Here is a 26,575-nt window from a genome sequence, read left to right on the forward strand (position 1 = left end):
TAGAAAAAGCTGAATGAACCAAAATCAACAAGATCTTGCAAAGACCCATTGATCGTATCGCGATGTCGCGATAATGTGGACGGCGGCGATTGGGAAAAGTGGCCTTTGGTGGACGCCGTTGCTCAAGACAACATGCGGCTCATACATTAAGTACCTCCATAGCTTCGATCCTTAATCTGTGCTTGGCGTGGTGGGCTCGCGCACTAAAAGTTGGCAGTTAGTTGGTGTCGGTTACCTAAGCCTGGACGACACAAGCTGCGACCAAGTCTCCGCCCTTTTTGTGGTAGGTCAATCAATGCGTTGCGGTTTCCGACATGGCGCAACTGTCGCATAAACGTATGATAGACAATGAAAATGGAAGTAAGCATACATCAGGAATAGTTTCGCCAAGCGACGGTAGACGGAAGGATTGAAATTATCTTGAGATTTACTACAGGGTTATTAGGTCCCAATGCGAGGGGCTTGTTTCTTATAAAGAGGCTTTGAGAGGTTTAACGTTCGGACTTTAGGCTTGGTGGGGTCCCGGGTAAGCTCGTCACAGTAACCAAGTTTTGTCGTAATCATGAATTCGAACCCTGATCGCCCTTACTGGGCTCTTCCTTGTATGAAAATTACGCAGTAAGCGGATGCAAATTGGAACAACATCGCGTTTTGCTGCACATTATGGAAGTGTGTATATTCAATTTCCCGCGGAAATGGACCCGGAACGCCTGTCGCATTGCCGACCAAGGGGTGAAAAACGAAGTCAACCGTGATAGTACAGATGCCTAGATATTATGGACCTTGCATATTACACCTCGCTCTCGACGACCGTCTTGCGGTCGCCGCCGTGGTGCTCCAGCTTGCCGCTCACCCGGTCCTGGAGGTAGCCGACCTTGTGCTTCATCCACCACAGCGTGCGCGCGCTCTTGAACTGCATGACGCCGCGGTGCCGCCGGTGCGTCTGCTTGGCGTGCGACCGGTAGTCGCGCAGGGCGTCGCGCACCCCGCCCGGCGCCTCGTCCTGCATCAGCTCGTCGTCGCCGTTGCTGCGGAACCCGTCGCTGTCGTTGCCGTCGTCGTCTTCTCCATCTTCTCCGGCGGCTAGATTGCTCTTCGCGTCCGCGAACCCATCGTCCTCGCCGTCTGCGTCTTCGTCGTCGCTGTCTTCCGACGTGGACTCGACCGCCCCTTCGGTATTCGCAGATTTCCCGGACGAGGACTTGGGCGGCACTCCGCCGTTTCCAGCCGCCGCCACCCCCTCGGTCTGCGCCTTGGCGGCGCTGCGCACGACCCCCTGCCCCTCCTGGTGCTCCTTCCGCAGCTGGTACGCCGCCGTCTCGACGACCTCCATGACATTAGCGACGTGCTGGTCGCGGTGCCCGAGCCCCGCGTGCGCCTTGCCGACCCCCTTCCGGAACCGCACTACTAGGGTAATCTGCCCGACCTTTTCGTCGCCCGCCTCCTCCCGCGGCAGGCTGCAGGTGCTCGCGCGCTTCAGGTCGCCCTTCCAGACGTTGAGGGTGACGGTTTGTTCCTCGTCGTCGGGCAGCTCGGATAGCCAGAGCACCGCGTACGCGACCGCCGTCTTGCTCTCGACGACGCGCAGGCGCCGCTCCTTGCGGAACTGGATCACCAGCGGCGAGCTGTAGCGCTTGCGCACGCCGAGGTGCAGCATCTTGCCCTGGGCCGTGGACCAGAAGGGGTGCTGTTGTTCCTCCTCCCCAATCACCAGGTCGTTTTCGGGGGAGGTTACCGGCTGCGAGACGGCCTTGTGGTAGTACATGTGCCCCGAGCTCAGCGAGGTGTCGAGCTTCATCGTCAGCCCCTGCAGCTCGGCCGCCACGTCCTGGGCGCCCACGCGCGGGCCGACGGCGAGGGTGCCGTACTCCCAGCCCAGCATGGGCCGCGGCAGGTGGCACCCCACCGACCGAAAGACCATGGAGACGCGCAGGCGGCCGTAGCCCATGCCGCCGAAGAGGGGGTAGACCTTGTCGACCTGGGCGCGCTCGCGGAACACCTCGCGCAGGGGCAGGTACACCAAGCCCATGAGGGCGTCGTCCTCGTGGACGCGCGAGTCGCGGACCGAGACGAAGAGCTCGGCGGTGCGCCAGTCGCGCAGGAAGCGCTCCGTGCTGGCGTTGAAGAAGGGCCGCGCGTTCTTGGGCTTGACGCGGGTCCGGTACACCTTCTCGTGGTTGAGGATGATGTTGCAGTAGGCCGAGGGCAGCTCCTCGCCCTCCTCGACCTCGTCGTCGACCTCGCTGCCCTGGTTGCGCCGGTCCGCGTTGTGGTGCGCCCGGATCTCGAGGCCCGTCGCCTCGTGGATCTGGATCGCCAGCACGCCGCTCGGGAAGTCGGCGCAGGGGGGCGCCGAGGCCACCATTCGGTCCTCCATTTCTTTATATTCGGCCTGCCGCGTGCCCTCGAGGTCGTCGATTTTCGGACCCCCGCGCAGCTTGCGCCGGCAGTTCTCCTCGGCGCGCTCGGTGAGTTGTTCGTGGGTCCGCACCGTCGGCAGCTCGGTCTGCTGCTCGAGCTGCGCCGGCTGGATGGCGATCTTGGGGTAGTAGCCCACGCTCCACTCGAGCTTGCCCGGCATGCGCTCGCTCGCCTTGAGGGCCTTGAAGCCGTCGACGCGGTCCTGCATCCGGTTGACGGTGGCGGGGTCGTTCATGAGGTCCCGGAGGTCCATCTCGACGCGGCCGAGGTCGTCGTCGGCGGTGAACCTATCGGAATCCCAGAGCTGGACGCGCAGGCGCTCGTTGATGTTGAGCTCGTCGTCGGTGACGGGCAGGAACGCCGTCTCGTCCCACCACGGCTGCATCTCGGCCAGGAGCACGCGCGTCGACCAGAGCGGCTTGACGTACTTGGCCCAGCCGCAGGTGACGTAGGGGTCCGACGAGCCCTCGGGCCGCAGCAGCGGGATGGCCTGGTCGCCCTGCTTGAAGCCGTGGGCGCGCCGGACGTGGATCACGATGATGCCCCGCGCGCGCGGGTCCAGCTTGTAGTCCCGCCCCGCCAGGAGGTCCTTGAGCGGGACCGTGATGCTCTTGGGCGCCACGTACTCGGCCACGGCGGCGTCGACCGACGTCTGCACGAAGCTCGAGATGAGCGGCAGGTCCATGATGTTGAGGCCCTTTTGCACCAGCGGCATGCAGGCGATCTCCACCTTGGGCTGGCCGAGCAGCGTCAGCGTCACGGAGCTGAAGAAGGGCGGGTCCGGGATCAGGGTGAGTCGTAGCCGGGCTTTGCCGACCAGGGCTTTGAGGTGCGCGTAGATGGGAAGCTTGATTCGCCCTATTCACTCGTAGTCAGAACCCAAGTTAAGTGCTTCATCGTGAACTTGCTCGGTAACCGTATCGTACCTGGTAGATAGATCCCCATGACGAGGTGGGCGTGCTGAGACCCGCCGCGCAGCTTTGCTTCGTCCGAGACTCCCGTCTGGGGGCGGTAGGCGAATGCCACCTCGAGGTTGAGGAAGTCGCCGCCCTCGCCCTGGAGGCCCTTTCCGGCCTCGTCGTTTTCATCTTCGGGGTCGATGTTCCCACTGCCGGCAGCCGATTTCGGAATCGTGTTCATGGCTGCACCCGTCGGGAGCCATTTGATGCCGAGGATGTTGATGGGGTGTCCGCCTTGGCCTATGTCCTCTATGCTTGGAATTATGAGCGACCCAAACAGCACCGGGTACAGCGGGGAGCCATCACTCACCTGACCATTCGCACAATGCTGGGAATACTCGCTTGCATGACGTCCTGAAGTTGTGCCAATCAATCAGTACTTAAAGGGGCGCAGGGGCTTTAGTAGAGGGGTAGGCGCTAAAAGAACCCTTACCTCCAACGTATCGGCAACGCCAAAAAACAGGTCTGGGTTCACCAGCGGCCACAACGAGCTCAGCATGTCGTTCAGCCAGCGCGTGCTAGCCGGGTCGATGTCCGCAATCGACCGCGCCCCGATGGTCGCCTCGCCGTCGGCAGGCCCGCCCTTCTCCTCCTCGGCGCGCCAGAGCTCCTCCTCCCAGATGTCGTCGACCCGATTCGCCATCCACTGCCGCGCGCCGTAGATGGCGTACGCCACGGCCAGGAACCCGAGGCCGCCGATGACGGCCTCGGACGCGAGGGGCAGGAACCCCGCGCGCGCGCCCAGCACTTTTTCCGTGAGGGACACGACGTAGACGACGAGGGCGGCGCCGCCGAGGCCGGCGAGGATGCTGCGCGAGTAGACGCCCACGAGCCGCCGCTTGACGGCCTCGTAGTCGGGCGGCGGGAACCGCGCGTCGAGCTGGGCGTGGTACCCCTCGATCTCCTCGGCTTCTTGCGCCAACTCGTCGGGCGACTTGGCCTGCCCCGCCACGCCCGTCAGCCGGCCCGACTTGGCGCCCTGCGTCACCAGCGCGGCCGGGTCGACCTCGGCCAGGTCCGCGGCCTGGAAGTCGTAGACGCGCACGGGCAGGTGCGTGACGGGGTCCGTCACCTCGCGCTCGCGCCGGCGCTGCAGCTTGCGCCGCTTGCCGAAGTCCTTGCGCCGGCGCTTGAGGTTGGCCTGGCCGTCGGCCGTCTCGGACGTGTCCTTGGTCACCATGCCGCCGTTCTGGGCGCCATCGTTGTTGTTCGTCGCCGGATCCGACGCGGCGCCATTGCTCTTGCCGGTCTCGTTCGCTTTGGGTTCGTCATCGTCGTCCAGTTGGGTCTCTTCGTCGGTGAAGTCGTCGTCGTCGTCGTCCACGGGGCTCAGCGCTAGGGCGGAGCGCTCCTCTCGCTCGCGCACGTAGCTGTTGATGGTGGGGACGGGGCGTCTCGCAGTGTAGGCCGGTTTGGAGCTGCGGAAGAGGTCGGCCATTTCATTCTCTATGCATGTCGGCCGCTGCGATTACTCAGTCGTATAGGTAGTAGTAAGTAGTTCACTGAGTACGGATAGTAAACATTAGACAGCATCTGCAAAAAACCACACTCCGTCTGGCGCACAAGACCGGATTCCCATTGTTGACGGATGACGACACATTTTCCTGGAAGTGTCCTTGTAAGGCCCGCACGGATGATGCCGACCGCTACGTCGAGCCGTTGACTGGCAAGTCTCATGTGCCGAATATCCGGATGTGCGCCTGCGATGGTGTTTCAGCTTGGCAATGGAGGGAGAGCCCCAGACTTTAAGCCTTCCATGCCCACCTCTGGCTGTCTTCTAGAAGCTTAGCTATTTGCTATGTCGACAGGGCCTCCCCTTTTCTCCAATACCATGCACCTCCTTTCCATACCATTGCCATTTCGAGTAACCCAATCTCGACATCTCCTCTGGCTCTGCCGATGGCAATTGATCTTCCCACGAATCTATCTAGCTTATGTTGAAATTCTCCGTTTTAGTTCGGATGAAACGGCTACTAATTGGCCTTGGCATTCTGGGGACTTACGCGTCCAGCCGTCGTCTAACGGGCGCCGGAACCTGCACCTAACTAGAGCCGCAACCGCATGACGTGAGCTTGCATACTTGATTGACTGCATCTCACACCGTTGTGCGATTCTTGTTTCTGCTGTGTTCGGTGGCTTCGTGGCGCCTCAGAATCGATCGAGCTATCATATGTACGATTGGCTATCGCTTCGAATTGCCCAGCTGCCGCCTTCGCCTTTGCTCACTGTTCTCAGTATTTGACGACGTTTTGCAGCATGTCGCGTCGCTAGAGAACCGGCGCCAGGGGAGAGCGAATCAATATGAGGCGCCTTAAGACGCTCGACGCATACCCAATCGCATGGTATCGAGTCTTTGGTAGTATAGTGGTCAGTATGCGAGCTTGTCATTCATCTCTGTCCGGGAATTGAACTCCGGACTAGCGAAAAATGTGCGCTCGAGACCGGGGTTCAATTCCCCGCCAGAGAGACACATTACGTGCATTGCGAGTTGTTTTTTAACGTCTTTTTGTTTTGTTTTTGTTGTGCTCTGTGTTTTGTGCCGGATCGTGAAAGTGCTGGGTGGGCATCGAGACTTTAGCGCCATCGTGGTGTGTGGGGCATCGCACTCTTGAGGGTAAAGTAGCAGAGTAGCTTGCAGCTTGTAAGTCTTTCATTTCTATAGTGGGGGTGACTTGTCCTAGATCAGAAAGGGTAAAAAGGGAATAGAAGAAGAATATGTTCAATGTGGTGTTCTGTATCCTGTGTTTTCTGCTGGCAGGAGGCAAGAGATCATTCCTCTGCATTGGTCGGCCGTACAGCGGTTGTCTCGGGCGGAGCCGCAGCATGAGGTGAGCTTGCAACATTGACTGCGCCTCACATCGATCTGCGATTTTCTGGATTGGGTAACTTGGAATAGGTCACATGAGTGGTCGAACACCTGCCCGCTTGGGTTGGAACATAGGGGATGCTCTTGGGCTGTGTACTGTTAACATGATATGCATTCCTTGCTCTAGACTTTCCTCCTGCCCTCCAAACTTGGGTTCCGCGTCGGGCGGCAGACCATGTGGCATAGAGGCCGAGCCATGGTGTACAACACTGAAAATGCTGTCATGAAAACGGGAATTGCCAAGATTTCCCATCGGCGACTTCTGTGGGACCCATCGGCCTAGAAGGATCTGCTCTCACTTGCTGGGATAAGCTTGCTTGGCATCGCGCTGTCGATGTGCTCGCGAGTCACATCTAGCCCGTCCCATAACATATCCAAATGCCCATTCGTGCAACGTGACACATACTTTGATTGGCGGAGGTTGTTTCTTTACAGGCATTGCCCATGACGACTTTTTATAAATGAAAATAGATAACCCCTAATCCAGCTACAATGTAGCGTGCAGAGCAGTCGCATCTCAAGATTCGACCCAACCAAACTCCTCCTCCGCCACGGTCCCGTCCATGCGGTGCTTCTTCCACCTCATCGACCCGGTGGCCTGCAGCGACGGTCTCCCCCGGCCCCCGGGATGAAAGAACCGGGCCCGGAACGCGTCCCAATCGCGCGCAATTTGCTCCCGCGCCGCCCGGCTCGGCCCCGTGCACCCGCTCGAGTGCCTCAGCGCGAACAAGACGTCGACCCGGCCCGCCAGCGCCGACTTCTCCTCCCGGTTGACCGGCCGCGTCCGGTGATCATCGCTTGCCGGCCAGCGGAACTCGGCCGGGTTCCACACGATGCCGAAGTTGGCGTGGGCGACGACCCAGCTCGCCGCCGCGTCGTAGAGCTGCCCCATACGCAGTCCCCCGCCGCCTCCTTTTCTTCCTCCGTCTTCGTCGCTGTTGCCGCCATCGTCGTCTAGCCGCAGCTCGCCGAAGCGATACCCCGTGCCGCCCATGCCGCTCCGCTCCTCGGAGAAGCCGAGGTGCCGCGCGGGCGGCTGCGTGACGAGCATTCTGCGCCAGCTGGCTTCGGGGCGCAGGTAGGCCTCGCGCGCCGCCTCGCTCGCGGCGAGCGGTAGGGCGGGGAAGTGCTTGGACATGACCATGCATGTCTGCGACTGCCGCCGGCCTCTCAGGTAGCTGAGCCGGCGGGCCGAGCCGCCCATGCCCGCCGTGGCCTTCGCGTCGCGGCGCGCGTCGTGGAAGAACGGGGCGAACTTCTCTTGGAGCAGAGGGTTGATTTCTGCGTGATCGGGCTCAGAGCTTTGGCCATCGTTGATGGCGTCGCCGCCAGGCTCGCGGGGACCGATCGTCTTCTCACAGAGTGGTGGCTCTGGGGCGCCCCGGAAGAACAAGGCTTGCTGGAGGATCGCGGAGTCGCTGATCAAGTCGCGCCACCTCCGCTCTACGAGCTGGGCAGAGACGAGGAGGGTCTTGAGGTCGAGGTGGAGCAAGATGTTCTGCAGCAGCTCGGTCGTGCCCAGCACTTCGCTTTGGCTTTTGCTTGTCATGGCTGCCGGTCCAAGTACGATCAATGTTTGACTTGGAGCGAAGGCGTTCTCCGAGAAGCTGATGTTCAGCAATTGCGATTCACAGGATGTTTTGCAGGTCGGAGGTTCTGTAAGTAACAAACAAGTATGTGGTCAAGGATGCCGGCTGCTTACTGTAACAGACGACTGTACAGTCACACGACGCTAGGCCCTGACTCACCAAATTGAGTCACCGCCAATCAAAACACCGCTACAGCTCGGCGGCACACCTCCCCAGCACCTTGTTGCCAGGAGTCTCAAACATACAATTTTGCAATTCATAGCCACTTGAATAGGTTTTGGTTGTGAAACCTCATTGATCATCAAGAGAGATTGAGGTGAGACTGATGTCACCAATTGCTCTGGTCATTCAACCCCGTGCGGGTATCCAGCTCTTACGAGACTGGCCCCTCATGGGATAATGATCACCACCGCTGCTCAGGGGTTGGCCAAAGAAAAAGGGAGACGGTCCATTGTATATGCACATATTGGATATTGTTACGAATAAATGGGCATTTCAAGTCTGAAGAACCAGTACATAGGTGCCTCCTTTTATTCAAACATTCCCATGTTACCATCACGCCTTCCCCGCAGGCAACCCCGTGCTATCCGCCGCATACCTTAACACCCACCCCTCCGACTCCCACACGTCCCAATCCCTCTCCCCCACCCCCGAATCCCCATTCAGCCGCCGCGCCGTCACCCGCCAGACGTACTCCCCGGCCGGCACAAACGTGCGGTTCCGGTCGCCGCCGTCCCAGGCGCGGTACCCGCTCCCGTCCCACGGGTTGTTGGACCCGCTCGTGTAGGCACCGCCTGGCGGGAACACCGACTGGCCGCTTGCCTTATCGACGAGGTCGATGGTCAGGTTGCGCGTCTGCGTCACGAGCGACAGGACCAGGCCCGGGGCGAGGCCGTCGGCGGGGAACGTGCAGGGCGGGCTCGCGCTGGCTTGGTACCGGCACTCGAAGACGCGTCCGGCGGGCAGGCGGTCGCCGGATGACTGCGCGGCGGCGTCGTAGGCGGCGCTGTAGGTCTGGTCGCGGTTGATCATGGGGAGCGAGGCGAGGTCGCCGCCGAAGCCTGTGTAGGGCAGGCTGAGCGTTGAGTGGTTTCTGGTGCTGCTGCTGGTGGTACTGTTGGAGGCAACGGCGGCGGCGACATCGACGGAGACGTAGCCGCCAAAGTACGAGATGCGCTTCGCCGCCTCGGCCATGGCGGGCTCGGCCGCGATAGATACCGAGATGGTAGCCGATTTCCCCGGTTCCAGGCTGAGGGTGGCGGGGCTGATCTTGATCTCGGCATAGATGGGCTGGGCGTCTCCGGCCGTGAGCTCGTAGAGAGCGCCGCCAGTCGTGTTCATGACGTAGCCCGACGCGGCGCCCGTGTGACGAAGCGCGTAGGACAGGGTGTCGGAGCCCGTGTTGGTGAGGGTGAAGTCGAGATGCGACGGCCGGTGCGTCGTATCATTGAAATTGAGACTGGTCGTGTTGGTCAATGTAGCTGTATGGACCGCGGCCCAAGCGTCCACGAACCCGGCGCCCTGCGCGATGACGGGGGCGAGGAAGTCGCGGTTCTGGCCGTAGTAGTCGGACCGCTGGCGCGTGTTGAACTTGATGGGCCTGGCCGTCAGGGCCATGGCGGCCTGGATCTGCGCGCCGTCCCAGCCCGGATGCGTCTGCTTCACGAGCGCGGCGACGCCGGCGACCAGCGGGGTCGACATGCTGGTCCCGCCGATGACGCCCCAGTCGCCGAGGTGGGACGGGAATGTGCTCAGGATGTTGTGGCCCGGGGCGATGAGGGTCGGGCGGCTGCGGCCGTCGAGGCTGGGACCCCAGCTCGAGTAGTACGTGAGCTGTCCGCCGCCCTCGGTGTTGTTGATGCTGGTGAGGGAGACCTTGCCATCGACGGCGTTCGAGGGGAGCGTGACGGTGACGTTGTCGTCTTTGCTCAGCTCCGCGATCATGGATAGTCCGGCTGCATTGGAAATCGAGATAATGCCCTCGGTGTTCTCGGTATCGGCGTCGGTAAACCACGGACAGGGTTTCGGTGACGAGTCGGGCGTGGTGAACATGTACCTCATCACGTATGTGAAGTTGTATCTCGGGGATGCGGTAAGCGAGACGCCATCTTGATCCACCCAGCACGAACTCCTCTCGGTCAGCAAGATGGTGTTGGCCGGATCCGCGGGAGGTGCCATGTCATTGGCGACCTGGTTACAGCTACCATCAGCCGTCTTGTTGCTCTTCGTCGGAGACCACACCGTCAAGCTGGTCGAAGGAAAGCCGACCCGGGATCCAGGCGTAAAGGAGAGGGATGATGTCTTGCCCCCCGACGTCAGGGCGCCCTGCCATTGTATGCAGGGGGTAATGGTATTGTACGTCGCCCCGACCGCCATGACATCCACCGCCATCCCAGCACCAGATCCAGTAAACGGCCCCGTCCCGCTCGGGCTGTTGCCGTTCGACAGCGACACGAACGTCCCGTTCCGCGCAATGCGCGTCGCCACCACCGCCCACGGCTCCTCGGGAAACGCATTATCGCCGCCGTACGAGCAGGTAACGACATCGACCCCGCGCCTGCCGGCCTCCAGAAACGCCGCAATCAGGTCGTCGGTCTGCGCCACGTCGGCGCCGCAGGGCTGGATGCGGTACAGCTCGTAGGTGGCGTCGTACGCCGCGCCGTTGACGCCGCCGTAGACGGACTCGGCGCCCCCCTTGGCGCCCACGATGCCCAGCACGTGCGTGCCGTGGTAGGAGCAGTTGTCGCCCACGACGGGGCCGCCCGTGATGATGTCCTTGGTGTAGCCCACGGCGGTGCCGCGCAGGCCCGGCACGCTCGTGTCGAAGCTCGAGTCTACCACGGCGATGCGGACGCCTTTGCCGGTGATGCCCTCGGCGTGCAGGCGGTCGATGCCGGTTTCCACGTGGGTGGAGAGGGTGTCGGGGATCGATTCGCGCGCGACCAGACTTGGGCTGTGGGATGATGAAATACCACCAAGACGACCGAAAGGCGTGTTCGCCCTGGGGAACTCTGTATTGATGTTTCCGTCACGCGGGATGTTTCTCTGCGCCTTGACTTTACGGACTGGCCAGGCCTTGCCCACGGCGCCGAGGTCCCGGATGGCCTGGAGAGCAGATTGTTGCGCGATGTCGTTGTCGCATTGCAGATTGAACGACGAGCCCGTAAAGTGTGGGGAGTTGAACTGGATCCTGGGCGTGGCCTTGCAAGAGGCGCCGAGTTCGGACAGGGCGGACGTTACATCAGTCAGCAAATCGGTATGAAGCTGTCACGGTCAGGTCAGTGGTGCAACGATGCGGGCGCGAATGGGTTTCCGCACCTGGGCCGTAGAGGGGTCCGACTCCACGATGAAGGCATCCTGGTAAATAGGCGCATCCGCTGCGGCGGTCGAAGACCATAGGCCCGCAAGCAGGAGGGGAATGTGCTTGAGCGACGGCATCTTGAACGAGTGATAATACCGACGGGGCTCACGAAGCAACAATAAAGGCGTAGTTCCACGACCTGAGGTCATGTCAGGCTATAGCAACATCTAAACCGTTCCGAACGCATGAACCATGGTCTACCAGGGGTTTACAAACGCGTTCAGGTTGCTGGGCTCCATTGGACGAGGGGCTGATACCATGCTTCCATTTGAGAATTCAACACGAATGTACCATCCCCTGTACATTAGTGTAGTTTCCTCGAACCTTCGGACATGATCGTCAATTGCTTACCAGCATGTTGGTTCACGTGGGGGCGGGGCGGGAGTAACCGAATATCTGGTCCATCTACTTAGACCAGACCTCAATCTCAGAAGCGGGTCAACCAGGGTAACAGACACTTCTTCAATCCAGGCACTCGGCTTAATACGCTATGCTCGGTGAGTATACGGTGCGCTTGGTGGCAGAAGGCTTGTGACATCATATCCTTTATTCATGTCAATACTACCCCTGTTGCGAGTATTTCTTGCGCTGCTCTGCGTTGCCCCCTATTTCCTTGACGCATTGCCAGTAATTTTATATACTTCACACTAACAGGGATTCCTCATATATTGAATTTTTTATAGGTTGGGTTATAATGAATGACGGCGGGGCGGGGCACGTGGCTAAATGACATCGAGGAGCTTGGCCAAGGGTGTTGCCGTAATTGGAAAACCTAAATACATTACTAATGCAGGGTAATCCCCAAGCAACAAGTACTCAGTATGTATCATGGCGGTGTAAAGCTGCCCTTATTTTCCAGATCCCCAACCCAAACCAAAACTCCAACCCCTCGCCGGGCGCGGGGGCTGTGCTGGTGTATCCGTTTCTGCTTCCATTCCCGACTCAGTAGGCCTACGAGGCTCAGATTGTCGGGTGAACCGTCTGAGTAAAGAAATATGAATTCCACCCCACGACGCCGCGTCCTGCGCGTCTTGTCTCGTTGGGACCTCCGGGTCTAGACTTGCCGTCACATAGCCATCCACCCACCATCGCTGTCGGGGCCCAAACTTCTCCCCTACGAGAAAGTCTTGGGTTTCTGTGGACCCGAAGTCGTCATTCTTCAGCCTCGCTCTAGCCACCTCTGTCGAATCCTTCGCGTGTCTCCAAATGTATAGTCGACGTATCACCTTGACGTAATAGTCGATGGCACCCGGGCCACAGTCCGCCCTTGGGGAACTGTCTTCCTTCTTGATTTCGACGAGCAAGGCAATCTCGCGAGGCAGCTCACTTGGTGCCCGCGATGCAATGATGGCCAGTTTGCTGGTGGACTGATGAACTATGGCAAGATTGCAGTAACTGCGTTCCTCCGCTTTTGTAACACTGTACCATTCTTTCAAGGTCCTGTCTACTGGAAAGCTGAAATACTCGTTCTCGCCCGAATTCGTAGCGGTCCCCAGTATACTGTTTCTTGTTTTGGGACAGTCGGTGTGGAGGATGAAGCCTGGATAGTGGACCAGAAGGCCGTCGGCACTCAACTCTGTAGGCGAGTTCCAGAAGCTCATGGGTTCTGGATAAGTTACTTCATGCGCCGATAGCCAAGTCTTGGGCGCCCAGGCATATCCGCGGATGTTGATCTTATCGCCTGGGAGAAATATGATTCCTGCAGGTATTGCCCCTCTGTATGTCTTGTGAAATCTCTCCCAGAAGACTTGGACGAGTCCCTGTCTCCAGGTATCATCTTTCTTATCCTCTCCAGGATCAAGTAGTCCTGCGTCTTCGATCTCGGAATCCCGGGTGTTCAAGCCTAACAAAGTGGCGATGACGAGAGTCTCATGCTCGGCCCGGCTAGTAGTCTGTGTATAACACGTTAGATAAACAGTGATAGCTAGACGGGTCGACTTACACGCCATCTAGCAGCATGCCACGCATCGCCCAAAATGATCCCCGCTTCGCTGGCCGACTTACCAGCGCTCCCGTCAACCACTTGCCCATATTCATGTCGACTCATGATGACTTTGGACAATTGAATTCTGCCTCTCATACTGGTGACAGGAGCCGGGTCTTCGGCGGTTACAAGCCGCCGTTCGATCTCATGCAGACCATAGAGAGACTGGGCTGAAGGTTCCGTCTCTTTGAAAGCAAAGTGGATGGACTTGCTGAGGTGTGCCTCCTGCAAAGTCCATAGCCGCCGCATCCATCCGCTAGACAAGACTTTCATAGCGGTCTCGGCTTTGTGTCCTTCCTTCATCGACAACAGGCCATTGTCGATAACAATAGTGTGCGTTGAGCTATTGAAAACGGAATGTATTTGGCGAATGGCCTTTTTTCTAGCCTCCTTATGGGCTACTGGGACAACAAGAGTGTCCATCCAAAAAGGCGTGTCCTGACTCCCCGTGGCCCGTTTTATCTGTCTCTGGATGAGTTTCAATTGGCAATAATTAAGCTTATTGGCCTGCTCATTACCCCAGCCGTGCGACCAGACGTGTGATATCGCAACGAACTTCAGCTTCTCCTTATCCATGGGGTCGAACTGAAGCACCTTGAGGCTGATCTTTCCCTGTTCTTCTTCCTGATCCTGAAAGCTTAGAAGTGGTATCCCATCAGTCTTTCCTGTCAATGTCTTGAGCACCTTGTCCATGTCCGGTCCAAATGAGTCGCATCCAGAGTCCTCGCAAACGTGTCTGCAACAATAAAGATGCTGGTCGTTCTCACACTTCTCGAGGCATATATCGGCCGTGCATTCTCGATGCCGCAGGTCGGTACTATTCGTTTCTTCACGTTCTCGGCAGGCATGATAGGCCGAGACGAGCAATGTTGCGTTGGCGGAGAACTGGCCTCTGAGGAGACGCACTGCACGTGGACACCATCGTTTGTCCTTCATGCATTTTAAAACGTAACGAGGCGGCCCCCATCCTTCTTGATCTTCGGCAGAATGCCATCCTGCCATCTCCACGTTGCATTTTCTCGTGATCTGGGCTTTCATCTCGCACAATGCCTCCCCAAGGCACATCAAGACAAGCACGTGATCGTCCGCGACGTAAAGTGGACCTGCATCCACACCGTACTTGACAGTTATGCCATCACCAGTGCAAGCGCAATGGCTGCGAATGACTTGTCTGGCATAATCCAGTAAGTAGGCCACCTGGATCATACGGAGCCGGGTACCATTACGATCCTCTTTATTGTTGTGCTGTCTCAATTCCCGCTCGAACCACCTCTTCAGTGCATTGTTGAGCTCCGCTGTGGACAGTGAGTTTTCTTCCACGAGATCTTTGTAAGATAGAATGGGCTCAGAGTTTATCTGAACAACGGTGAAACAAAGGCCAAAGAATAGCCATGCTTGCAAGAACTCGGCCAGGTCGCAGCGTTTGTTACTTTTCGCTTTCAAGCTAAAGTCTTCTTCAACCTCCCAGCCTTGCTCCTTCGGAAAGGCCCAGAACTGTTCTGCAGTTTCGGGGATTACGATTTTGCGACCGACAGGATCGAGCACCCTGACGTCTATCTGCCCGACTGCCTTGCCATGATATTCTGCAACGTGCTCCATCTAGGTGGAATAAGGCTAGCTCGCTCGAGGTGCAAAATGCGCGAGATCTTAATGGTGTGGCAAAAGAAATTCGGCAACAAGTCAGGACAAATGATAAGCGAGAGTATCCTTCTATTTAACGCGTTGGATCTTGGATAATAAATAAGCAAAAGATAACAACAACACCTTTTCGTCTGAAAAGCAACTCAGGTTGCTGCCGTCTTCAGAGCAACGGGCATGGGCATTTCAGATTTTTGACTCCAACTCAGCTTACCATTCACCAGCTGGGTAATCAGCTTTGCCGAGAAGCAGCATTATCAGTGATGGTGTAGCATCAAACGATCCAATTCGCTTGTTCATCTTGGGGGTCTTGAAATATTGCCCAGGCTTACCTGACTGCATAAAAGCCCATCACATCCGAATATAAGGCTGCGTCCCAAGACAGCCTGCTTGTGTAAATTCAGTACCACAAGAAGATATTAAAACCAGCTTCGGGGATAATGATGATCAATACAAGTATCTACTTAACAGAAGAAATGGTGAATAATATGGGCTATGACGGTGAACAATTGCCAACAAATGCAATACACGTAACATGTACTAAGGAGGTCATGATACGAGACGAGCAATTGCCGCTCAATGCGTCGGTCACACCATATTTTATGCAATACAACGTGGCGATTTGAGCAGGCATCTCGCCAAATGGCACCTGTTCTGCCTTGGGTACTAATTCGAACCACACCTCCTCTGCAAGTGTTTCTACCCCACCCCCCTTTCCGCACCCTGGACGAGTAAGACGCGGGAATATGCAATACGGATGCAACAATGGCTGGCAGGAAGGACGGGAATATGCAGGACGAATACCGCAATACCTGACCAGTCAGCCAGCCGCTTCCTCGAATAAGCGAAAATGTGCTGTCCAAAGTACCCATTGCATAGTTTTGAACCATACCTAGACAAACTACCTTGGGGTCTTTAAATGCCGCATGCCCGTCACCTGAATTTGTTTTCTGATACGAGTGAACTTTGTCATCCTCAAGCCACTGTGACCATAAGTTGCGATCCAACACCCAGAAAACTGCACTTTCAATCGATCAGATACTAACAATGAGCCTAATAAATGCTTCTAATTCTGATAGGGTAAGTATAACGGATCCTTTCTGCCGATATCGCTTAAGCTGAGTATTTCAGGACGAGAGCGTTGAGACTGCTAAGGAGTCCTCAACCCAGCCTCATGAGTCAGTCTTCTAACCCCTTCAGCTGCAGCATGTCGCTAAGCAATATATCTGTACAGTATCATCGTCATCCATGGCTTCGGCACAAAGCATGTCTCCCATGCCAAGGATGTCCTTGAAGATTGGATTACCTCGGAAGCACGCAAGAAGAACCTAAAACCCCACTGCTACGCCTTTGACGCAACTCGTCTCTTTTTTGACAAGGATGAAGTGTGGAAGAAGGAGTGCAACAATCTGCGAAGATGGCTGAATCGTTTATACCTGCCTGGTTCGCTGGATCCGCAGCCAGATGTTACTCAAGACGCTCGCACAGAGGAGGGCCAGAGACACGATCCATTTTTACGACCGCTCCTTTTCGTTGCACACGGACTGGCAGCATGGCTTTTGAAGGACGTTCTGTCAGCAAAGAACAGCAACCTTGATTCCAGACTCGTTGCCATACTCTATCTCGACGGGCCTGAAACAGACTCAAAACTCAACATCGACTTAGAAACATACGTCGAATATATTGAAAAGCTGACAAACAAGCTCTACAAACCTCTCGTCAACAGATCTTCAACTGCCGCAAAATGGCCACTGTTAATGCTGGATACTGACAAGAGATTCCTTAAGTATCTTGATCGCTATCAGGAAGATATGGAGGTCTCGAGCATGACCCAGAAAAGCTTTCGATTGTGGCTGCATGAAGATAGTCTGCCCCCTATCAGAAAGGTATTCAACCATCCTAATCTACGTTGCTTTGGAAAAATTATTTAACATCGGGTAGTGCGGTCGCAGTGGGTGGAAAAGTATTGCATCTCGACTGACTAACCGGCTGTCCAAGCCTGAGTTCTCCGATACATTGTTAAATGTCTTTGAGCGTCGCAGACCCTCTGAGCCTCCCGCCGCTGGTTCGGAACCTGGGTTCGACGAACTAAACACAAACTGGATAGATGATGACCGGTCTTCCACCAGCAGAAACAGTCCGCGAAACTGGGAAACCTTCCCTAACCCCCAGCGTCAAAGCCTGGACGATCAACAAAACGACAAGCAGAGTGATTATGTGTCACGAACCCATGAGTTGGCTACGATATACTTCAATAGAAGTGAGCTCAGCTACGCCGAGAACTTGTTTTCGCATTGTGAGAAGGAGATGCCAGATTTGAAGCCACCATCCAGAGGCCAGATCCAAGTCCTGATGCAACTCATGTCGGTAAGGATATCCCGTGGCAAATACGACGAAGCGAGAAAGGACCTGGACAAACTGCGGACCCTGATCGAGGATACGACATCGTATGATGAATCCAAAGACTCTCAAAAAAGAGTCCTCTGGGATTGGGATAGGTGGGAAGCCATCTGGAACCTGAGAACCGGCAACTGGTCCAGGGCAGCCAAGATTCTGGAGGACCTCAAGGCATCGCAAACACAGTCACGCGTCGAGGTTCAAAGGGATCTGGCCTTGACATATGCATATATGGGCAATATCGATCAGGCGACCGTCAACATCGAGCTTGCTTCAAGCACACTCCGTGGGAGATCTCCAGATGCCAAGGACGTTCGTCAACGAGAGAGCGTATCAGTTGCATCAACTGTAAACGATATGAAACAGGAGAGCATTCGGATGGCTCAAGCAGAAATCCATCTATCGGCCGGTCGATACAGTTTGTCTCTGGGCGAAGCAAATAACGCTCTTAACAACTTCACACGAATCCTGGGACCGAAGCACCTCAAAACGCTATCTGTAGCCAACATCAAGTCCCTTTGCTTGGCATATTGCTCACAATACCGAGAAGCCGAAGGACTATGCTTGACCACGTTGGATCTCATCCTACAAACGCTAAGCCGCAAACACCCCCTATTTATTCAAGCAATAACGGCTAAACATAGGTAACACTGTAACAATGCGCTAAAACAAATAGATTTTTATCTTTTTTTTCTCACAACACCCCCAATTTAAACCATTTCTAACGCCCCCTAAGCCGTCCATATACTTTTTCCAGCTGGAAAGGCCGTCGATTAGTCGGTTCCGACCCCGTACTTCCATCACCCTCGTCGCCGACCGGGCCATACACACTTTCGAGCCAGCATTTGAGCCAGCCAACATTCGAGCCAGCCAGCATTCGAGCCAGCCAGCATTCGAGCCAGCCAGCATTCGAGCCAGCCAGCATTCGAGCTGGCATTCGAGGAGCCGGCATTCGAGGAACCGGCAGTCGAGCCAGCATTCGAACCAACCTTCGCTCTCGACTGGTATCAATTGGTCACGATTAACGTCGTTTCTCTTCCATTAATATCGATACTATACCGACATCCGTCCGTCTCGATAAGGCTTCGAAATTAATAAGTGCTGGCTCGAACGCTAGCTCGTCGAATACTAGCTCGTCGAATGCTAACTCAAATGCCGACTCGAATACCGGTTCCTTAAAATGCTAGCTAGTAAATACTTCGAGCCTATCGATAACGATAAAATTAGCCGAAATACAGCGTCCAAGGGGTCGATATATCCGAATTTTAGTGTAAAAAATCGCATTGTTACAGTGTCACCTATATTCAGCCGTCGCAATGGCCACCCTTGTTTACATCTACCGCTGTCAAAATCGGTTTGCCGAAGCGATCGGTACGGGAAAGGCGCTGTGTGATCAGGTCTCTAAAGTGCTAAAAGACACGCACCCCTATACACTACGAGCTAAATTTCAACTTGCTGCTGCCCACCTAGCAAACGGAGACTACTCGGAAGCTTTGCGGATACTTGAAGATATGATGACGTTCTCTGGCAACTTCTTACAACCAGAGATCCTGCGATATCAACTCGAATTATCGCGGGCATATTTTCTGGTCGGAAAGACACGCAAAGCTCAGCAACTAGCTTTGCATGTGGCCATACATCAAGCCCAAACCGACATACCAACAACATGGACATGCGAAGGCCCCTGCACCTTCCGCTGTGATCAGTGCTTTGCATACAACGTCCCGACTGAGGAAGCGCTTCAAGGTTTGGCAGTCCGAGTAAAAGACTTGGTAATTGGCCGATCAAGCTTCAGTGTTCACCCCTATTTCGCTACTACACTACAGCACCTCGCAACTATGGTAGTTCGAGTTCCAAAAGAAGTATCGCAAGCAGAGCTGGGCGTAGTAGCAGGTCTCATTCGGAACGTCAGGTCCTTGAATAACGACGGAGATCATATAAACAACACTGGTGACGCTCGTTTGGATTTCGCTTTGGCTCTGCTCCTCAAGGAAAAACTCGCGCAAGAAGAAGACTCACTCGGGTCAGCGGCCACGCTATTCCGGTCAGTTATGATGTGGAGAAACAGGGAGTTGGGAGGCAGTCACCTTGAAACCATACGAGCCTACCGAGAGCTCATGATTGTCTACTCCATGAGGGCGCTCTCCAATCTTACTATGGACAAGCCCGTGGATATTTCACTCGAAGAAGTAGAATATCGCTCTCTCGCCATACTCGGGTCGATAGAATCCACGCTGGGTTTATATCACCCGGAGACTCTCCAGTCGAGGCTTTGGTACTTCACAGTCACGCTTTTGACCTCAAGCCATCAAAGATGCGGTTCCGACGAAGAGAAGGTGGCCAAAACCAGCCAGGAGATTTACAGGGAGGCTGAAACAATCCTCACTCGAGCGAGGGCCCCTTCTGTACGGGAAGAACGTTACATCGAGGCACTAAAGATCGAGAAGACTGTCTTTGATCTTCTACTTGGGGCAGACCTTGTGCAAGAGGATTTGGGACAGTTTCTTCAACATTCCCAAAATGATATCGCGGGGACTATTGAGACTAATTCGGACGAGGATATTTCCTTAGAGCTGAAACAACTACAGGGAACATTCAGGGAGCTTTGGCATTCTTTTCAAGTTGTATATGGCGGTTAGGCCAATGCAGGACTTCATTAATTTGCTAGCTAAATATACCACCACCACGTAGAACCGCATGTAGTCTACATTTGACCAACACTAGAAATCTGCAGCGTTGGGAGTGTACAGCTTGGTGGATGAACAAGTTTCCCTCGCAAGTGCGTAGCCCTTTAAAGACACAGCATGTTTCTGGAGGTCGGCGACAAAACCTTGCCGTGGCCCCCAAAACAAGCTGACAGGTCATCTGTATGTGTCCAGGTTTGAGAGATGGTGGTCATCGCCCGATTCCTTGCTCTTTCCTGATAGCCATTACACACCTCTATCCATGGGTTACATGCACGCCCCCTCCATTAGGGCCCCAAATAATTGATGCGGTGACGCCGGAAAAGATCGGACACGTCTGCTCTGGAAATTCCTTGTCTGCATGAAATTCATTCCAATTGGACTCATTCCTGCCTCGATGACACCCCCCGCTGATCACGGCAGTTTCAAGGCTAAATGGGTGGGCAACGTCAACAACAGCCGAAACCGCTTCTAAGAAGGAGCCGGCGCTTTCCTCTCTTTTGGTGAATGGCAAGTCCAGCACATTTCTATCATTGTCGCTATTTACATACTTTGGAGATATAAATCATCCCATCCAGCACTGTAAATGATCGTCCCGAACCAAGAGTATCTGAGAGGTGTGACATGGGGATTGTTGCGTAGCGGTACGGACAGTACCCGAACAGCATGGGATGCTGACAACAGAACACGTCATGATCTCAGCAAAGAATGGACGAATCCGAGTGTCGTGATAGCGACTGTGTTGATGGTATTCGGTTCCGACGTCATCCATTCTGCACTCGCGCAAGCGAGCGGCACTGCCTACGTACCCATCTGTTTCTCTTTTGGCTGGGTTTCGTACGCGTTCAATACGCTCATTGGCATTTTTGGCGATGGCCGCCTTCTGCCCAAGCCCGACTACCCGGCTAAAGTCTTTGCACTGACATCCAAGTATGTGCAAGAGAACCGTAACTGGGTCGTTGGGCGCATTGTCCGAGATCACCACTCCTGGATTCACAATAACGAGCCACTGCTGGACAATAAAATCCGGATTACAATATATGATGTTAAGCGGCAAGAGCGGCCATATCACTTTAGGTACACGCGACTACATATATGGGGTGCCTTGACCATTCTTGTCCAGCTGGTTATCGCTTCCGTCCCCACCATCCTGACAAAAGGGGAGGAATGGGGCATCTTGCTCGTAACGGGAGTGGGGACGGTGCTGGCGCTCCTCACAGGCCGAATGCCTCAATGGAAGACCGAGAAGTTACCCAATGGCTTCCAGTCAAACGAGACATATGCCCTGACGGCTGGGAACGGCTCGCGCGACATCATCATCATCCAGGGGGCAGGCCACTGCATGAAGTTGGAAGAGTTCGCGGCGCACGAATCTCCGATGTTCGGCACCCCATGGCTGAAGTTCCGCCGCTTCTCGGCCAAGGGGCGCCAGGACTCTTCTATGGCCATGACAAAGGAGATTTGGGGCGTGCCAAAGGGTTTCTTCATCACGGTATGCTCCACCATGGTCCTCGCCGTATGTTGGCTTTTGGTGTTCATCACTATCCCAGGGATTGAGGGACACACCTGGGCCTTGATAATGGTGGGCGGTATAGGATTCCTGCACAATGCCATCGTCGCGGGCATGCGGCGCAAACCGAAGGAGCGTAACTTACCCCTAATATTTCTCGACTCCATTCTCACCCGCAACATAATGGACGGCTTGATGGACCTCGAGGTGAGCTATCCCAGATGTGGCGCACCTCTTGTCCGCGAGTTTATCCCGGGCGAGATGAGCGTGGAGGAGAGGGAGTGGTGGCAAGCTGAGCCATCCGGGCGGTCCCGAACGCGATATGACAAGCTGAGGTATGAGCAAAGGAAAAGGCGCCGCCGGCCGCGATCCATGCAAATGGATTCGACTGTTTTGCTCTCCCCGGGTGGTCCGCAAGCCGAAATGATCGCGGACCAGCCAAGGCCGGGAGGAGCTCCAAGGCCACTCTCGCCCGAGCGATCGAGGCAGACACAGTCAATCGACCAGCGTCCTCAACCAAACAAACCAGGGCCGTCAAGAACCAATAAAAATGATGATAAAGTCAATCAGGATAAGGCATTACCGAGATTCTCGGGACCGCCAGACTGGGACTGAATGCCAGGTAGTCAGCAACATTCTGACGACTTCTGGAACCCACTTCGCCTATACCTGAGCCGGCTCATTGACTGGGGAAGCGCCATGTCAGAGCGCAGGCGAAATCAATCTTTTGAAATGACAAGTACTTGTAGAAAGTCTTGTGAGGGATGTCAGGTTGAATATCTTGGTGACCAACTTCAGTGTAAAAGATTGATTGATGCATGGATGGTATAGGGGGTAGACAAACTTGTCCGCTAGCACCTCCACCCAGGGGTGAACAGAGACGGAAAATCCTGCTCTATTAGATTTCGCATGACCAGGTGTCTGCGAGATTAGAATGTGGGGATTTGATACGATGGATCGAGGTCAGTAGCAACAAAAGATTTCAACTATCGTGTCGGCATGGCGGTTGTTGGTGTCGTTAGTGGGGGTTGTCAGTTGTCGCAGCTACTGCATCGGTGCTTAATCTGATGCAACGAACAATCAGATAAAAGTCGCAGATAAAAAAAGCCAGATATTTCAACGGCTCAATTCCAAAGTCCACATTTCCCATTGTAGGTGAAAAAATCTGTTCCAACGCTCAGCTAGGGGACAGAATGAGATTCTGTGGCAGCGGAGGCTTTGCAGCCGCCTGTTGTCGAAATCCGCGGTTCTGCCTCAATCGGCGTGACTGTTACCGAAATACCTCGTACTGCCCGATTGGGCGCTAAATGGCATGTTGGGTGTAGAGTCACACCGAGAAGGATCGCAGGCGAGAGAGCTCTCATGCCGATCGCTCTCGCGTGGAACTGAGGGGCACATTGGTATGATAAATGTAAATATGTCGCCCAATTCTCGGGTCACATCCCGTCAAAGTATTTCAAAGATAAAAACGAGTTTCTTCCATCGTTCCATTGGTACAACTCCGAGCCTTTTGGTTGGTTCATTGCTCCCTGTAGAGATCGCGTAGTAAGCTGAGCTGCCGCCCTTTACCCCTCTCCGCCATGGCGCTGCAACAGCATCTCAGCAGCCTCTACCACTACCTCCGTCTCCACCTCTTCGTCCTCGTCTTCCGCCTGCTCCTCCGCTGGCGCACCGCCGCGCACATCCGGCGCGACGCCGACGTCCTGCCCCTGGCCGAGGCCGGGGTCCGCAAGCAGCGCGTCCAGATCCCCTCGCGCGACCCCGGGCGCTTCATCGCCGCCGATCTCTATCTGCCCCTGTCCCAGCCCCACGATGACAGAAATAAAGATGAGCCGCGGTTGCCCGTGCTCGTGAACTGGCACGGCAGCGGCTTCATCTTCCCCCTCCTGGGCACCGACGCCTACTTCTGCACCCGCATGGCCCGCGACGCCGGCCTCGCCGTCCTCGACGCCGACTACCGCAAAGCGCCCGAGCACCCCTACCCGGCCGCCATCGACGACGCCGAGGACGTGCTCCGGTGGGTCGCGTCCGCGTCCGCGTCGCCCTCGACCATAGCATCGGCGGGATACAACTGGGACCCCCGCCGCCTCGCCGTGTCGGGCTTCAGCGCCGGCGGGCACATCGCCGCCGTCGCCGCCTCGCACCTGAAGCAGAAGCTCGAGAAGGAAGAGAACCCTTCACTCGGTATCCGAATCGAGATGCTCCTGTCCATCTACGGCTCCGCCGACCTCGCGACCGAGGGCGCCGCCAAGAAGAAACCCGTACCCCACCTGCGCGCGCACGCGCCCTGGATCCTCGACATGTTCGCCGAGGCCTACGCGCCGGCCCCGCCCTTCTCGCGGGCGGACCCGGCCGTATCGCCCTTGTTCGCGGACCCGGGCGCGTTTCCGCGCGCGGCGGCGTTTTTGACGTGCGAGGGGGATAACCTGCGGTGGGAGATCGAGGCGTTGGTGGAGCGCTTACGGGAGCAGGAGGGCGGCGGCACCACCACCACCACCGACGAGAAAGGGCAAAGGGGAAGAGAGGTCCCCTACAAGATGCTCGAGGGGGTGTGCCATGCATTCGACAAGGGCATCAAGGAGGACGGGGGCGGGTCCTTGCCCTGGATCCGGCGCGAGGAGGCTTATGCGTGGGCGGCGTCACTGCTTAAGGATACGCTTCATCCGTCGCAGTGAAAGATGAATTGATCCATCGAAGATTGCGCGTCCGCATTGGTTGTTCGCAGTAAGCGGGCTCTCCGTAGGATGCGACGGGGCTTTCAGACCTCAGGACGTAGCGAGGCTTGCATGGGTAGACACATAGCAAAACGTTCAGTTTCCCTGGAAGGGATTGAAGAAGCGAGCCCTAGGACTGCTCATCAAGTGCACAGTCCTTCAGCGAGTCAGTTCGTCCCATCCTCAGTCAACCGCCTACAACCATGCCATGCCGCGCAGCAAGAAACAGATATACTTGACCACGGATGATTTCAGAAAAAGATAAGTACTATTCTTTACTATGTACAGCTCGGGGTATCAATCCAATCGTCGTATACTCGTACAAAATACCATGAAGGAACTTTTCTTCGAGGAACGCAGTCTTATCCACCCCTAGAAAACAAATTGTCCACAACGCCCCAAGAAATTCCCCAACTCCGGAACCCAAGATGCGTAGCAAACCCCAAAGCAAAGAACTTTTATACCTGACCCAGCCATTCCGTGTAAAAAATGCACAAGAGAAGCGAATGAAGCAAACGCAGGAAAAGATGGTGCACAATCAGGGGTTCCCCGTATAAAAGGTAGCATGCCAACGCCCCTTGGTGTCGCAGATGACGGGGTTCCCATGAAAATCATCAATGTACGCCTTCGTCTCAGCCTTGCCGCTAGCGTCAGTGAGCGTCTTGAGGAGCCAGTCCCGCGGCGTCGTGAGCACGACGGGCTTGCCGTCGTTGGGATTGGGGTCGTTGGCGTTCTTGGAGCGCTCCGTGGCCTTTACCGAGGCGCCGCCGCTGAGCTTCTTGCCGATGGCCCCCGCGGGAGCGCCCGCCATGCACTTGGTGCTGAAGCCCGTCGCCGCGCCCGTGCCGTCCGTGGTCCGGAGCTTGACAGCGCCGTCGCACCCCCGGATCAGCGACACGTCGCCGTACGACTTGTTGTCGGCGTCGTAGCCGAGCTCGAGCCAGGTGCCGAGCGAGGTGTCCGGGCCCTTGGCGCGGGCGACGTGGACGTCGTACGTGCCGCGCTGGATGCGGCCCTGGAACTTGGCCGGCAGCGACACGAAGACGGTCTTCTTGGCCGGGACGTCGGCAACGTGGATGTAGGGCATCGAGTCGCACCCGTTGGAGTAGACAAAGTAGCTCCGGGGCCCGCTGTCGGCGTTCTCGATGGAGATGCCGAGGCCCTGGTTCGCGTCGCCCGTCGTCTTGCGCGGTATTAGGGCCGCGCACTGCGCCGGGGTCAGCACGCCCGTGTACGGCGTACCGGCTTGCCTGCTGTTCAGGGCCTGCTGGTGCTGGGCGGTCGGGGCGGCGACAACCATGGCCGCGAAGGCCAGAGATTCGAGGACGTGTGTGAAGAACATGATGTCATGGGAGGAGGAAGAGATGTTGATAACGGGAGCAGAGGAAAGGTGCAAGGCAGATGTCGAAAGAAGCCTGTCGCCCGGGAAGAACGGGTAAGACCTGTCTGTGCAAGATTGGAAAGGTGAAGATGCTCTGGACAAAACTCATCGTATAATCAGCAACGGGATCAGCGTCAACATTATATAGCCCACTCGCTAGGTTGAAGCCATGTCAATGTCCCCGGCCTCACAGCTGCGTGACGTCCAACATTTGCTCCTTACCCCTGGGCGGGAAGGATCCGCCGACCGCGGATTCTTAAATGTAACTGAGGATCCTTCCAAAACCCCAGGAGAGAGAGTTACTTGGCATCTTTGGCTACACACCTAGATGCGCCAGTGGTGTGAGCGACATGTCGTTGGTTGTGTGTCGCTGCCAGGCACGGCCACACACCCCCAATCCTGCAATGAAGGGGGCCAATGTCCTCGCCACATGGCAGAGATTGGAGGAGTGCGGTCTTATTGGTGAAAAAGAAAGCAGGCGATCTAGAACCTGCATGCTCCCGTATTGTTAGCTGGAGGTATAGTAAGTAATAGGAAATAAGCATGATACTATAGCCATTCTCAGCAAATTCCTGCATCCGCTGTGGATAGTAGTAGTAAGTTTTGTCAGACTGCTATTTGCAGGCGAGTATATGTGCCTTGCAGCTGCTAACCGATGGTGCCAGGTAGAGAGCTGCTGTGGGGCGAGAGCCGCGCGGGGGTTGCAGGTTGAGAGCAAGCAACATGTCGGTCTTGTGCAGTCTCTTGTGCAGCCTGACAGGTTTCGGCTGCACTGTTGACCGAGTGTGTGAAGGGTCCAGGTCCTGAAATCAAGATGCCCTCCCTGAATAATTCTTCTTGCCTTTTGCTAGAGGATTTCTTGATGGACATAAGCTTACTGTTACGGGGCTTTGCACCCCTTCCGCCCCAAACAGATCCTCGAGGGAAGGTAAAGAAAAGAACGCTGCTGCTGCTGCGGATGGTTTGTTTGAAATCCCGCACGAACTCCGACTTGCCAGTCAAGGAAAATGGATGAATGCTGTGGTATGAAATGCGACCTCAATCGCTCAATGACAGTTTGCATCGACGCGA

At 56.0% G+C, this 26,575-nt stretch overlaps 9 protein-coding genes across 9 annotated transcripts; 4 read left to right on the plus strand and 5 right to left on the minus strand.

Annotated features, from left to right (window-relative positions):
* Nucleotides 1–790: 790 nt before the first annotated feature.
* Nucleotides 791–4,818, minus strand: PG985_003577 (uncharacterized protein; the record flags this gene model as incomplete). Its single annotated transcript, XM_066823346.1, has 3 exons — nucleotides 791–3,279; nucleotides 3,348–3,690; nucleotides 3,814–4,818. The coding sequence occupies 3 exons, from the start codon at nucleotides 4,816–4,818 to the stop codon at nucleotides 791–793; spliced, it is 3,837 nt and encodes a 1,278-aa protein (XP_066686506.1).
* Nucleotides 4,819–6,763: 1,945 nt separating this feature from the next.
* On the minus strand, nucleotides 6,764–7,795 carry PG985_003578 (uncharacterized protein; the record flags this gene model as incomplete). The annotated part of the gene is made up of 1 exon (XM_066823347.1): nucleotides 6,764–7,795. One exon carries the CDS (start codon nucleotides 7,793–7,795, stop codon nucleotides 6,764–6,766), a length of 1,032 nt encoding a protein of 343 aa, XP_066686507.1.
* Nucleotides 7,796–8,390: 595 nt separating this feature from the next.
* PG985_003579 (serine endopeptidase) lies at nucleotides 8,391–11,273 on the minus strand (the record flags this gene model as incomplete). Its single annotated transcript, XM_066823348.1, has 2 exons — nucleotides 8,391–11,099; nucleotides 11,154–11,273. 2 exons carry the CDS (start codon nucleotides 11,271–11,273, stop codon nucleotides 8,391–8,393), a joined length of 2,829 nt encoding a protein of 942 aa, XP_066686508.1.
* Nucleotides 11,274–12,044: 771 nt separating this feature from the next.
* PG985_003580 (uncharacterized protein) lies at nucleotides 12,045–14,779 on the minus strand (the record flags this gene model as incomplete). Its single annotated transcript, XM_066823349.1, has 2 exons — nucleotides 12,045–13,088; nucleotides 13,139–14,779. The coding sequence occupies 2 exons, from the start codon at nucleotides 14,777–14,779 to the stop codon at nucleotides 12,045–12,047; spliced, it is 2,685 nt and encodes an 894-aa protein (XP_066686509.1).
* Nucleotides 14,780–15,865: 1,086 nt separating this feature from the next.
* PG985_003581 (uncharacterized protein) lies at nucleotides 15,866–18,240 on the plus strand (the record flags this gene model as incomplete). Its single annotated transcript, XM_066823350.1, has 5 exons — nucleotides 15,866–15,898; nucleotides 15,950–15,996; nucleotides 16,053–16,704; nucleotides 16,760–17,859; nucleotides 17,973–18,240. The coding sequence occupies 5 exons, from the start codon at nucleotides 15,866–15,868 to the stop codon at nucleotides 18,238–18,240; spliced, it is 2,100 nt and encodes a 699-aa protein (XP_066686510.1).
* A 291-nt stretch (nucleotides 18,241–18,531) lies between these two features.
* On the plus strand, nucleotides 18,532–19,854 carry PG985_003582 (uncharacterized protein; the record flags this gene model as incomplete). The annotated part of the gene is made up of 1 exon (XM_066823351.1): nucleotides 18,532–19,854. The coding sequence occupies one exon, from the start codon at nucleotides 18,532–18,534 to the stop codon at nucleotides 19,852–19,854; it is 1,323 nt and encodes a 440-aa protein (XP_066686511.1).
* A 631-nt stretch (nucleotides 19,855–20,485) lies between these two features.
* PG985_003583 (uncharacterized protein) lies at nucleotides 20,486–22,024 on the plus strand (the record flags this gene model as incomplete). Its single annotated transcript, XM_066823352.1, has 1 exon — nucleotides 20,486–22,024. One exon carries the CDS (start codon nucleotides 20,486–20,488, stop codon nucleotides 22,022–22,024), a length of 1,539 nt encoding a protein of 512 aa, XP_066686512.1.
* A 965-nt stretch (nucleotides 22,025–22,989) lies between these two features.
* PG985_003584 (Esterase lipase) lies at nucleotides 22,990–24,084 on the plus strand (the record flags this gene model as incomplete). Its single annotated transcript, XM_066823353.1, has 1 exon — nucleotides 22,990–24,084. The coding sequence occupies one exon, from the start codon at nucleotides 22,990–22,992 to the stop codon at nucleotides 24,082–24,084; it is 1,095 nt and encodes a 364-aa protein (XP_066686513.1).
* Nucleotides 24,085–24,661: 577 nt separating this feature from the next.
* On the minus strand, nucleotides 24,662–25,465 carry PG985_003585 (uncharacterized protein; the record flags this gene model as incomplete). The annotated part of the gene is made up of 1 exon (XM_066823354.1): nucleotides 24,662–25,465. One exon carries the CDS (start codon nucleotides 25,463–25,465, stop codon nucleotides 24,662–24,664), a length of 804 nt encoding a protein of 267 aa, XP_066686514.1.
* Nucleotides 25,466–26,575: the final 1,110 nt, after the last annotated feature.

Source organism: Apiospora marii, assembly GCF_038362585.1.
Source record: "Apiospora marii strain CBS 49790 chromosome Unknown utg000003l_segment0_segment0, whole genome shotgun sequence".
NCBI lineage: Eukaryota > Fungi > Ascomycota > Sordariomycetes > Amphisphaeriales > Apiosporaceae > Apiospora > Apiospora marii.